General features: G+C 57.1%; 1 protein-coding gene across 2 annotated transcripts in view; it reads right to left on the reverse strand.

The window, feature by feature from the left end:
- pdcd11 (programmed cell death 11) overlaps positions 1–13,590 on the reverse strand; it is a 65,782-nt gene that overhangs the window by 47,343 nt on the left and 4,849 nt on the right. For both annotated transcript variants that reach the window (XM_085994140.1, XM_085994139.1), the window contains exons 4-9: positions 12,651–12,815; positions 7,145–7,306; positions 5,212–5,335; positions 4,478–4,659; positions 2,542–2,649; positions 1,323–1,529 (exon numbers count right to left, since the gene is read on the reverse strand). In XM_085994140.1, coding sequence (XP_085850266.1) covers positions 1,323–1,529; positions 2,542–2,649; positions 4,478–4,659; positions 5,212–5,335; positions 7,145–7,306; positions 12,651–12,815 — 948 coding nt within the window. The remainder of the gene's footprint in view (positions 1–1,322; positions 1,530–2,541; positions 2,650–4,477; positions 4,660–5,211; positions 5,336–7,144; positions 7,307–12,650; positions 12,816–13,590) is intronic.

The following is a 13,590-nucleotide window of genomic DNA, read 5'->3' on the forward strand; positions in this document are numbered from 1 at the left end:
CCAGGTCACCTGGCAGGGAGTGTGCCACTGGTTGGCTCGCGAGAGGTGTCGTGGACCCGCTGCTGGGAGGCTCGAACCTGACTGAGCATCAGGCAAACTGAGTTCCAAAATAAAAGTGATCAGAAAGCAAGGAGACCCCCACATCGAGTCGGGGGGTGGTGCGGCCTTGCCTGTGCTGCACTCAGGGTGCCGGTCTCCACAGCCTGTCCCAACATCTGCGTCTCTTTGCTCCTTTCTCCACACACAGCACCAGGCCTCAACCACAAAGGCAGCCAACATTCCCTCATCCCCACTGTGTAACCGGGCTCTGGGCAGTGTGCAAGAGGGGTGCACATCCCAGCCATTTCTCGGTGTATTTACAGACAGAGCTCTCACAACATACCCGGCACTGGGAAACCATCGGGACGAACGGGTGTCAGCCGTGGCTCAGCGGATAGCTCTCTCGCTTCGGAGTCACAAGGTCAAGGGTTCAAATCCCACTCCAGAGACTTGAGCACGAGACTGACACTCCAGTGCAGTCCCGAGGGAGCGCCGCACTGTCGGAGGGGCAGTCCCGAGGGAGCGCCGCACTGTCGGAGGGGCAGTCCCGAGGGAGCGCCGCACTGTCGGAGGGGCAGTCCCGAGGGAGCGCCGCACTGTCGGAGGGGCAGTCCCGAGGGAGCGCCGCACTGTCGGAGGGGCAGTCCCGAGGGAGCGCCGCACTGTCGGAGGGGCAGTCCCGAGGGAGCGCCGCACTGTCGGAGGGGCAGTCCCGAGGGAGCGCCGCACTGTCGGAGGGGCAGTCCCGAGGGAGCGCCGCACTGTCGGAGGGGCAGTCCCGAGGGAGCGCCGCACTGTCGGAGGGGCAGTCCCGAGGGAGCGCCGCACTGTCGGAGGGGCAGTCCCGAGGGAGCGCCGCACTGTCGGAGGTGCCGTTTTTCAGATGAGAAGTTGAACTGAGGCCCTGTCTGCCCTCTCAGGTGGACGTAAACGATCCCATGGCAATATTTCAAAGAGCTAAATGAACCATCACTAAAGAAAATCCAGATGATCTGGTTATTTATCTCATTGCTGTTTGTGGGAGCTTGCTCTGTGCAAATTGGCTACCGCGTTTCCCACATTACAACAGTGACTACACTTCAAAAGTATGTCATTAGCTGTAAAGCACGTCGGTACGTCCTGAGGTTGTGAAAGGCGCTACAGAAATGCAAATCTTTCCTTAACTGCCGATTCAGACTGTGTCTCACAGTGTGTGGCGCCATTACCATTGACAGAATGCGCTCCGCGCACACAAACCGTTACACATTCACGCATGTGTAGATGAGCAGAGGTGAATCACTCACGTGCGAGTAGGCAAAGGTCCCATCGCCCAACCGAAAGGTGACGCCAGCTCCCTTGTGGTAGCACAGCGCTGGGCATTCATTCAGAATCTCGCCGATCGCGTGCATGCGTGGCTGCTGCACCACCGCCCCAGGCTGCAGGAAGAGGGGCCGCAGTGTCAGGTGCACAGACTTCGAATCCGGCTGCACGTACAGGACACAGGCCTTAACCTGGAGGGGAAACACATTCCTTGCAGGTTATTGCGGACAGAACAGCGGCAACACAGGCATAAAATGAACAAGAAAATGCAGCAAATCTGAAATAGAATCAAATGCACAACAGAGTCTCTCTCGATTGGGGACAGTGGGGGTCTCGCAGTGAGAGCTGCCTGCGTATAATGGAGGTAGACCCCCTTGATTGGGGACTGTGGGGGTCTCGCAGTGAGAGCTGTCTGTGTATAATTCTATACATGCCGGAGCAGCTTTTTGCTGCGAGACCCACTCTCTGGAATGCCGAGGTGATGTATGATGTAATGGCTTTTTAGCCAAGGATAAACGTGAAACCACTGGAACAGAATTTAGGGACAGCCCAGGGGACAATCACCCTGCGACTGCGCTCAGCAACTGTAACGCCAGGGGAGTGTGAGTGTGAGTGAGTGAGGCGCGAGAGTGGGCGCGCGAGGGCGGGCGGGCGAGAGGGCGGGCCGGCGCGCAGGTGTGTGTGTGTGTGTGAGTGTGAGAGTGTGCGAGTGCATGAGTGAGCGAGTGTGTGCGAGAGTGTATGCGTTTTGTCTGCGATGATCATTTCCCCCTAATATAATCCGTGTCTAGAACTTTAATTCTCGACACAGAGACAACAGCTTTGAAGTTGTCTCTCTCCACCAGTATTAAGATCAACAAAACCTACCGCATGGTCACGATTACCTCCTGGAGCTCGTTTTTGATTGCTCTTCGGTGTCGGAGAGGAACTTCCCAAAATATGTTTTAATCTGGTTTTCTAGCTCTCCCAGGAGATGACACGGCTGCTGGTGGGTGGGGAGTACTGGGGCGATGTTGCCCAGTTGAATGGAACGGAATCAATGGACCAGCTGGTCTTTTATTGCTCAGGCTGTCTCAGGTGTCTGTGTGTACAATACCAGAGGGCTCTCTACGGCTCATCGCCAGCTCCACATGCCCACTTGTGAAGCACCCGGGGTGCATTGTTATGTTAAAGGTGTTGTACGAGTGGTTTCCTCAAACTCACCGTTTGACCCTGGCAGTAGGTCCCTACTTTCTGTGGGTCCAGGTGCATGAAATCCACAGAGCCCGACAAGCCAGAGAGGAACTGCAGAAACAGGCCGTGGGAAGTCACCTGCAATCACATCAGCACAAGGGTCAAACCACGGAGCAGTCATCACAACAGAAGCTCAAAGAAAGTCACTGCAGAGATGGGCCAGAGCCAGCGAGAGAGGGAGAGCGCAGGCCGGGCACGGAGTGGTCAGACCTGGGCCTGGAGTCCAGCGAGAGAGGGAGAGCGCAGGCCGGGCACGGAGTGGTCAGACCTGGGCCTGGAGTCCAGCGAGAGAGGGAGAGCGCAGGCCGGGCACGGAGTGGTCAGACCCGGGCCTGGAGTCCAGCGAGAGAGGGAGAGTGCAGGCCGGGGGCACTGAGTGGTCAGACCCGGGCCTGGAGTCCAGCGAGAGAGGGAGAGTGCAGGCCGGGCACCGAGTGGTCAGACCTGGGCCTGGAGTCCAGCGAGAGAGGGAGAGTGCAGGCCGGGGGCACTGAGTGGTCAGACCCGGGCCTGGAGTCCAGCGAGAGAGGGAGAGTGCAGGCCGGGCACCGAGTGGTCAGACCCGGGCCTGGAGTCCAGTGCACACCCCTCAGCAAGTGAGAACAGTGTGTCATGAGAAGGTTCCCGTTACACAATGAGCAGCGGTCACTCGCAGGCAGCCTCCCTCCACCCAAACATTTGCGCCATAATGTATTCTGAGAAAGAGTGGAGGATGCTCGTGGTCAAAAGTGCTCTGAAAGCAGGGCAGCCATTTCATAGAATGGCAAACTTTGGCGCAGGTGGTGGCCATTCGGCCCATCATGCTTGGTTCAGTACTAGCTCCCTCATACTCAAATTAATCCCATTTCCCTGTACCCTACTCCTCGTCCCTTTTACACCTCCAGGACTAACCCGGAGATTCTGCCCCTCGTCACTGATTCCCCTACCAGTGGAAACAATCTTGCCCCGTTTGCCCTCAAACCCTTTCCTAATTTTCAACACTTCCATTAGATCATCTTTAACCTACACTGCTGCACTGAGTACAGTCCAAGCACAAGTCCTGAATCGTGACTCGCTCACATCCCTGGTATTGTCCTGCTGAGGGTGTCCTTCTTCCAGGTCTTCAATATCCTGGTTATAATGGGATTCCCGAGGCTGCAGAGTGCTCCAACTGTGGCCTAGTTTGTACAGATTAATAATTATCCCCCTTTATCATACTCTAGAACAAGAAAGCTCGCAGAAATGTTGCACAGGCAAAAAGATAAATCTTGAATGGTGCAAATATGAAACTAAAAGCAGAAAGTGCTGGGAGCACACGGCAGGTCAGATACCACCCGAAAGAGACAGGTTAATGGCGCGGCTACAGCTCTTCACTCAACCTCGTCTCTCCGACCAAAGGTCACACGCAAGACGTTAACCCCTCTTATTTTTCCCATAACTAATTTTTATGGGTGTTGCAGGAATACCCTGTGGTTACATCATATTTACAGCACATAACAAGCCATTCGGCCCAACCAGTTCATGGCGGGGTTTCTGTTCCACTCGAGCCTCCTCCCATCCTTCCTCATCTCACCCTATCAACATAACCCCCTATTCCTTTCTCCCTCGTGTTTATCTACCTTCCCCTTAAATCCATCTAGGATATTCGCCTCAACCACGGCCTGTGGTAGCGAGTTCCACATTCTACCACTCTCTGGGTAAAGAAGTTTCTCCTGAATTCCCGATTGGATTTATTAGTGACTCTCTTGTATTGATGGCCCCGAGTTCTGGTCTCCCCCACAAGTGGAAACATCTTCTCTACGTCTACCCTATCAAACCCTTTCAGAATTTTAAAGGCCTCTATCAGACTTCTCTTTTCTAGAGAAAGAGCCCCAGCCTGCTCGGTCTGTGGGGAATGGGAGACAATAACAGATCCCAGAATCTGCACCTTCTGAACCTCGGCCCTCATCACCAGCCCAGGGAGCAGGTTGCAGAGGTTCCATTTCTGATCTTCAGCCACCATCGCTGCAACTACGTCAGTCGGACGGACGGAGAGCTGGACGATTCGCCCATCATTCTTCACTGACTCCAGTAGGACGTTTAGGTACTGACCGACACGGAGAGGCAATCCTAGATGGGAGCAAAAGACACCAGGGCTTGTTACAAGATAAGTAGAGGAAATACTGGAAATATGAGAGCAAGACAGTCAGCAAAGAGAAAAGGTCAACACACCAGCTGGGACCTCACCTACTGCAATATAAACTGCTCCTGGGGCTCAGTCATTAAGCTAGGGAAAAGAGAGGGCGCCGAGAGAGAGCGAGAGGAGCTTCATCGTAATGAAGTAGATCTTTCAATTACAAACTAAATACTCAGCATTCCTTGGCAGTTGAGGCATTCCTACTGAGAGTCAGAAAGTTGCTGATCAGCAATGCTGTTGCACAGAAATAAGCGAGGAGAATGAATCAAATGTGTCTGAAAACACTCGACAGGGCACAGTCAGCACTCCCAATACCTGGATGCTAGACCTGTAGATGAGCTGGTGTCACGGTTCAGAAATACAGGAATAGTTTACCAGTCAGGCTGTGGATTTCCGTTCCATGGTACCTCTAACTGGCCTGCCGAGTGGCAGGTGCGGGTGTAACGGTGGGGATTACCCCCATGGGGTTACAGTGTGCAACTAACCTCGGTTCCTGCTCTTAATGTACTCCTGGGCCTTCTGCTGAGAGAGGAAGGCCTTGGTGACCTTGACTCCAATATCGACCAGATACCCATGGTCCTCCACACTGGACACGCAGCCCGACAGCAGCTGAGGTTCGGGAGAGAGAGAGAGAGAGAAGAGTCGCACTCAGTACACCATCCCAGCGACCACACCAAGGCAATAGCCAACTGTACGCACAATGACAACAAACTAAGACAACCCTCCCTCTTCCCTCCATCCCTGGTACTGAATGCCAGTGGAGGGAGACCCAGGGAGCAGGGAACCCCCATGAAGGTCGCTCATCTTCATGGGGAAGAGAAGTATAAAAGAAAAGGCCAACAACAGGCCTCCACATTTATATTTTAAAAAGATTCCTGGGAATTAAAACCAGGTATAAAGGGTCAAGGATGTGAGGAAAAGGAGAATTCCGTGTAATTTAAAAACACACTGTTCAGCAGAAAGTGTGGAGTTAAAAACCAACGTTGATAAATGACTTACAATTAACGCACACCGCTTCCAGCTTTACTTTAACTTGTACAAGTACTTCAATCCAGCATCGGAGAGAAGATACCCCACATATCCCCCCCCCCCCCCCCACATCACACGCATCCTCCCGTGGTACCCCACTACACACTGCCCCCGTGAAACCCCCATCGCCCTGCATTGTCAGAGGAGCTCGGGTACCCGTGAGCCAGCATTAATATTTATTCCTACAAACATCCACACCTATTACTGTGGTGAACATTTGTTCCAGCTTACCGTGGGGCAGACTGGTTTTATTGACGGGCCTACTGGCCAATCAGTGGATGGGGAAGAGGTTAGAGGGGCGCCCCGCCCACTTCCAGTGGTCAGAAGAAGCTCGGAGCAGGTCAGCACCAAAACTGACCAGAAGTGTCAACTGATCCCACTAAAGAGAGCTAGTGGGCGCAGTGCTTCAAAACAAGGAGGGGTTTGAAGTTAAGAGCTCTGATTGCAATTGTCACTGTACATTTGCTTCCTGTCTGTAAAATAAAGCAGCTTAATAATATGCATCTGGCTTCATCACACTAAGGTGATGTCAATCCATGGCATGTGTGATGGGCACGATATCCAGTTCAGATCGCAAGCGGGTCCTATTCTTACATCTTAGAGTTACACTATCATAAACAGGAAACTCGCTTTTTACCGGCACCTAAACAACCGGAAATCTCTCTTAACCGGCAAAATGCAGGAGTAGGTTCAGGTAAGTTTTACTTCATAATTACTGGCCGTGTAACCGGGTTTCCTGTAAGTTTTACTTCATAATTACTGGCCGTGTAACCGGGTTTCCTGGATCTGTGGCCGTGTAACCGGGGCTCCTGCACCTGTTGCCATGCAACAGGGACGCCTGGATCTGTGGCCGTGTACGGGGCTCTCGTACCTTAGCAAGTATACCTCTCTGTAACCCGGACTTTTTGATCAACCGGCACCACACCGGTGCCGGATAAAAGAGGGTTTCCTGTTTATGATAGTGTAACTCTTAACTAAATATAAGAAGTCACACAACACCAGGTTATAGTCCAACAGCTTTATTTGAAATCACAAGCTTTCGGAGCGCTGCTCCTTCGTCACCTGACAAAGGAGCAGCGCTCCGAAAGCTTGTGATTTCAAATAAAGCTGTTGGACTATAACCTGGTGTTGTGTGACTTCTTACATTTGTCCACCCCAGTCCAACTCCGGCATCTCCACACCACATCTAACTAAATAGGCAGTATGGGCACACTCCTGAACATATGGCACTGGGACTGCTTACGGCCGTGACCCGAGAGACTCCCTGAAGTTTGTAACAGGCATGTTATTTATTAGTCCTGGAAATGTTGAGATGGGGGATGTGTTTGGTTAAATCATTTCCCTTGGATCAGCAATGGGAATACCATGGCTGAATTCCGTATCGCTCACCATGCCAGCTCGCAGTGCTCCCGGCGACAATGCCTTGTTCACATCCTTCGGGTTAATGGAGAGTTTCAAGCTGTGGTGGCTGGCTTTCGTCTTTCCGAGCTCAGAGACAACGCACCGCACAACCAAGCCAGGGCTGTACAGGTCCGAGAGCATCGTCAGATCCTGGGATAGAACAGAGCAGACCGGTGATCAGAAGCCTGACAGCAGAAAGCTGATCAGAAGCCTGACAGCAGAAAGCATCACAAACACACGAGCCAAAGCCTCTGCACCATTCACAAAACTCAGTCAGAAACTCCCTTCCTCCCAACCCCAGGAAATGACTCTGGTGTTCCAACCTAGACCCAACTCTCTCTCCTATGGAGGTGGCTGAGGGACATACAGTCACCACCACTGACACCGACCCCGCTTATCCCGGACAGCTGCCTATATCCGGCAAATGATGCTCACTGCAATTTACCATAGACGCCAATACCGTATTAAGCCCACCGACACTGTCCGCAGTTCAAGCAGCTCTCGGCATTAGTTACTCACTGCTTGCAAACAGCACTCACGTTTTAAGCATCCCTCTATTAATTATCCCCCCACCTCCCCACTGAAACAAATACGTTTTCTTGAAGTTTAACAAAAGGAAATGACTTTAAAAAGCCTCCAGAACCAGTCACTGCTGTGAGCCCTTCTGTAGAATGTACGGCACAGAAACAGGCCATTCAGCCCAACGGGTCTGTGCCAGTGTTTATGCTCCACACCAGCCTCCTCCCACCCTACCGGCGTAACCCCCTCCCACCCTACCGGCGTAACCCCCTCCCACCCTACCGGCGTAACCCCCTCCCACCCTACCGGCGCAATCCCCTCCCACCCTACCGGCGTAACCCCCTCCCACCCTACCGGCGTAACCCCCTCCCACCCTACCGGCGCAATCCCCTCCCACCCTACCGGCGTAACCCCCTCCCACCCTACCGGCGTAACCCCTCCCACCCTACCGGCGTAACCCCCTCCCACCCTACCGGCGTAACCCCCCTCCCACCCTACCGGCGTAACCTCCTCCCACCCTACCGGCGTAACCCCCTCCCACCCTACCGACGTAACCTCCTCCCACCCTACCGGCGTAACCTCCTCCCACCCTACCGGCGTAACCTCCTCCCACCCTACCGGCGTAATCCCCTCCCACCCTATCGGCGTAACCCCCTCCCACCCTACCGGCGTAACCTCCTCCCACCCTACCGGCGTAACCCCCTCCCACCCTACCGGCGTAACCCCCTCCCACCCTATCGGCGTAACCTCCTCCCACCCTACCGGCGTAACCCCCTCCCACCCTACCGGCGTAACCCCCTCCCACCCTACCGGCGTAACCCCCTCCCACCCTACCGGCGTAACCCCCTCCCACCCTACCGGCGTAACCCCCTCCCACCCCTACCGGCGTAACCTCCTCCCACCCTACCGACGTAACCTCCTCCCACCCTACCGGCGTAACCCCCTCCCACCCTACCGGCGTAACCCCCTCCCACCCTACCGGCGTAACCCCCTCCCACCCTACCGGCGTAACCTTCTCCCACCCTACCGACGTAACCTCCTCCCACCCTACCGGCGTAACCTCCTCCCACCCTACCGGCGTAACCTCCTCCCACCCTACCGGCCGTAACCTCCTCCCACCCTACCGCGTAACCCCCTCCCACCTACCGGCGTAACCCCCTCCCACCCTACCGGCGTAACCCCCTCCCACCCTACCGGCGTAACCTCCTCCCACCCCGACCGACGTAACCCCTCCCACCCTACCGGCGTAACCTTCTCCCACCCTACCCGGCGTAACCTCCTCCCACCCTACCGGCGTAACCTCCTCCCACCCTACCGACGTAACCTCCCTCCCACCCTACCGACGTAACCCCCCTCCCACCCCTACCGACGTAACCCCCTCCCACCCTACCGGCGTAACCTCCTCCCACCCTACCGGCGTAACCCCCTCCCACCCTACCGGCGTAACCCCCTCCCACCCTACCGACGTAACCCCCTCCCACCCTACCGGCGTAACCCCCTCCCACCCTACCGGCGTAACCCCCTCCCACCCTACCGACGTAACCCCCTCCCACCCTACCGGCGTAACCCCCTCCCACCCTACCGGCGTAACCCCCCTCCCACCCTTCCGGCGTAACCCCCTCCCACCCTACCGACGTAGCCTCCTCCCACCCTACCGGCGTAACCCCCTCCCACCCTACCGGCGTAACCCCCTCCCACCCTACCGGCGTAACCTCCTCCCACCCTACCGGCGTAACCTCCTCCCACCCTACCGGCGTAACCCCCTCCCACCCTACCGGCGTAACCCCTCCCACCCTACCGGCGTAACCCCCTCCCACCCTACCGGCGTAACCCCTCCCACCCTACCGCGTAACCTCCTCCCACCCTACCGGCGTAACCCCCTCCCACCCTACCGACGTAACCTCCTCCCACCCTACCGGCGTAACCTCCTCCCACCCTACCGGCGTAACCCCCTCCCACCCTACCGGCGTAACCCCTCCCACCCTACCGACGTAACCTCCTCCCACCCTACCGGCGTAACCCCCTCCCACCCTACCGACGTAACCCCCTCCCACCCTACCGGCGTAACCCCTCCCACCCTACCGACGTAACCTCCTCCCACCCTACCGGCGTAACCCCTCCCACCCTACCGACGTAACCTCCTCCCACCCTACCGACGTAACCTCCTCCCACCCTACCGACGTAACCTCCTCCCACCCTACCGGCGTAACCCCCTCCCACCCTACCGACGTAACCTCCTCCCACCCTACCGGCGTAACCCCCTCCCACCCTACCGACGTAACCTCCTCCCACCCTACCGGCGTAACCCCCTCCCGCCCTACCGACGTAACCCCCTCCCACCCTACCGGCGTAACCCCCTCCCACCCTACCGGCGTAACCCCCTCCCACCCTACCGGCGTAACCCCTCCCACCCTATCGGCGTAACCTCCTCCCACCCTACCGACGTAACCCCCTCCCACCCTACCGGCGTAACCCCCTCCCACCCTATCGGCGTAACCTCCTCCCACCCTACCGACGTAACCCCCTCCCACCCTACCGGCGTAACCTCCTCCCACCCTACCGGCGTAACCCCCTCCCACCCTACCGGCGTAACCCCCTCCCACCCTACCGACGTAACCTCCTCCCACCCTACCGGCGTAACCCCCTCCCACCCTACCGGCGTAACCTCCTCCCACCCTACCGACGTAACCCCCTCCCACCCTACCGGCGTAACCCCCTCCCACCCTACCGACGTAACCCCCTCCCACCCTACCGGCGTAACCCCCTCCCACCCTACCGACGTAACCCCCTCCCACCCTACCGACGTAACCTCCTCCCACCCTACCGGCGTAACCCCCTCCCACCCTACCGGCGTAACCCCCTCCCACCCTACCGGCGTAACCCCCTCCCACCCTACCGACGTAACCTCCTCCCACCCTACCGGCGTAACCTCCTCCCACCCTACCGGCGTAACCCCCTCCCACCCTACCGACGTAACCCCCTCCCACCCTACCGACGTAACCTCCTCCCACCCTACCGGCGTAACCCCCTCCCACCCTACCGGCGTAACCCCCTCCCACCCTACCGACGTAACCTCCTCCCACCCTACCGGCGTAACCCCCTCCCACCCTACCGGCGTAACCCCCTCCCACCCTACCGACGTAACCCCCTCCCACCCTACCGGCGTAACCCCCTCCCACCCTACCGACGTAACCTCCTCCCACCCTACCGGCGTAACCTCCTCCCACCCTACCGGCGTAACCCCCTCCCACCCTACCGACGTAACCTCCTCCCACCCTACCGGCGTAACCTCCTCCCACCCTACCGGCGTAACCCCCTCCCACCCTACCGGCGTAACCCCCTCCCATCCTACCGACGTAACCTCCTCCCACCCTACCGGCGTAACCCCCTCCCACCCTACCGGCGTAACCCCCTCCCACCCTACCGGCGTAACCTTCTCCCACCCTACCGGCGTAACCCCCTCCCACCCTACCGGCGTAACCCCCTCCCACCCTATCGGCGTAACCTCCTCCCACCCTACCGGCGTAACCCCCTCCCACCCTACCGGCGTAACCCCCTCCCACCCTATCGGCGTAACCTCCTCCCACCCTACCGACGTAACCCCCTCCCACCCGACCGACGTAACCCCCTCCCACCCTACCGACGTAACCCCCTCCCACCCTACCGGCGTAACCCCCTCCCACCCTACCGACGTAACCTTCTCCCACCCTACCGGCGTAACCTCCTCCCACCCTACCGACGTAACCCCCTCCCACCCGACCGACGTAACCCCCTCCCACCCTACCGACGTAACCCCCTCCCACCCTACCGGCGTAACCTCCTCCCACCCTACCGGCGTAACCCCCTCCCACCCTACCGGCGTAACCCCCTCCCACCCTACCGGCGTAACCTCCTCCCACCCTACCGGCGTAACCTCCTCCCACCCTACCGGCGTAACCCCCTCCCACCCTACCGACGTAACCCCCTCCCACCCTACCGGCGTAACCCCCTCCCACCCTACCGACGTAACCTCCTCCCACCCTACCGACGTAACCCCCTCCCACCCTACCGGCGTAACCCCCTCCCACCCTACCGACGTAACCCCCTCCCACCCTACCGGCGTAACCCCCTCCCACCCTACCGGCGTAACCCCCTCCCACCCGACCGACGTAACCCCCTCCCACCCTACCGACGTAACCTCCTCCCACCCTACCGGCGTAACCCCCTCCCACCCTACCGGCGTAACCCCCTCCCACCCTACCGGCGTAACCCCCTCCCACCCTACCGGCGTAACCCCCTCCCACCCTACCGGCGTAACCTCCTCCCACCCTACCGGCGTAACCCCCTCCCACATTATCAGCATAACCTCCTCCCTTGCAAGTGGAAACATCTCTTGTGTGTCTACCCTATCGAACCCTTTCATCATTTTAAAGCCCTCGATCAGGTCACCCCTCAGCCTTCTCTTTTCTAGAGAAAAGAGCCCCCGCCTGTTCAGCCTTTCCTGACAGTCTTGGTGAGCTGGACACCTTCTGGCTCCATTTTAAAATTAAATACCGAGGACGTTTTTGAAAAATGATCTGAATGCAGGAATGTGTTTTGATAATTTTACTGTCTGCTGTTTTTGTCGGGTGCTGTTTAATTTAGTGTTGACATAAGGGAGGCACATCAGTCCTTCCATCGGCCAGCGAGCCCGCTGCACGTGGTGCGGACTGTAGCGAGAGGGCAGGACGCTGATTAACACACACCTTTAGCCACTACGCAGTCAGATGAGCCCGTGTAGCAGTTTCTTTAACTGGACCAGGACAGGACAGGGCTCAGCACGGATTCCCCCACTCCCACTACTGGCAAGAATGCTTCTGACGCTAACACACGTGGCGGGACGAGTTAGAAATACCGCAGGTGCCCGACACGCAAGACCCCGCACCCCAGCAAGGAGGAGGAGGGCACGAGAAAACCCACAAATAAAGCAAGAGAAGGGTAATGGGACCAGACTCACCTCCGGCAGCTCCCTATTAACCTGCTCACTCAGGGATTTCGTAAATGCATCACAGACGCTGGTGAGACTCACATAACCAGTGAGCCCGTGGGGTAATCCGACAACAAGCTCAAAATCGGTCACTTCCTTCACACATCCGAGAAGCAGGGTCCCGACGGTCAGTTTCTGGGAGTGGGGGAAGAGGGTAACAATGAGCACAATCCAGAACATACACAGTGGTGCCCAAGAGTTCACACACAGAAGAGATCAACTCAAATTTACATCGACGCGAGGCCGCCTGTGATCGCCATGAGCCCGACTCTGGCACTGCCACTGGGCGGGGCAGGCAAGGGTTGGGGCACAGGAGGGCCAGCAGGAACGGAGAGGAACAAGAGCCGATCTCACCAACATACACAAGATACTGCGTGGAACAGAAAGGGTTCATCCGCAGCTCTGTTGCTTGTTAAACCACGACTGCAGCACAAAGTCGATCCAGGGACAGGCTGGGAAAAGGCAGGTCACGGATCCCTTCCTCACACCCAGCAATGGGTTCCAGGTAGGGTAGACTTCAGCTGCCGAGGTCCTAATCTCTGGAATTCCCTCCCTAAGCCTCCGCCTCTCTTTCCTCCTTTAAGACACTCCTTAAAACCTACCCTCTGGACTAAGAAATTGGTCACCTGTCCTAATATCTCCTTATGTGACTCGTCTGAAAACGCTCCAGTGAAGAGCCTTGGGATGTTTTACTATGTTAAAGGCGCTATATAAATGAAAGTTGTTGTTGTTGGGAATGGGGGCAAGAATTCAAGAGGCTGTTTGAGGCCGAGCTAAGGGACTGTGGGTTTGTGAGGCAGAACGAGGGGGGGAATGGGCTGAATCACCTGCCTCATCCATACTGATCTTCATCACCTGATCAAATCTCCCACCACCACAACAACAACTTGTATTTATATAGCACCTTTAA

This window comes from Somniosus microcephalus, chromosome 8 (genome assembly GCF_052327205.1).
Source record: "Somniosus microcephalus isolate GS21.2 chromosome 8, FLI_Smic_1.0, whole genome shotgun sequence".
Classification (NCBI taxonomy): Eukaryota; Metazoa; Chordata; class Chondrichthyes; order Squaliformes; family Somniosidae; genus Somniosus; species Somniosus microcephalus.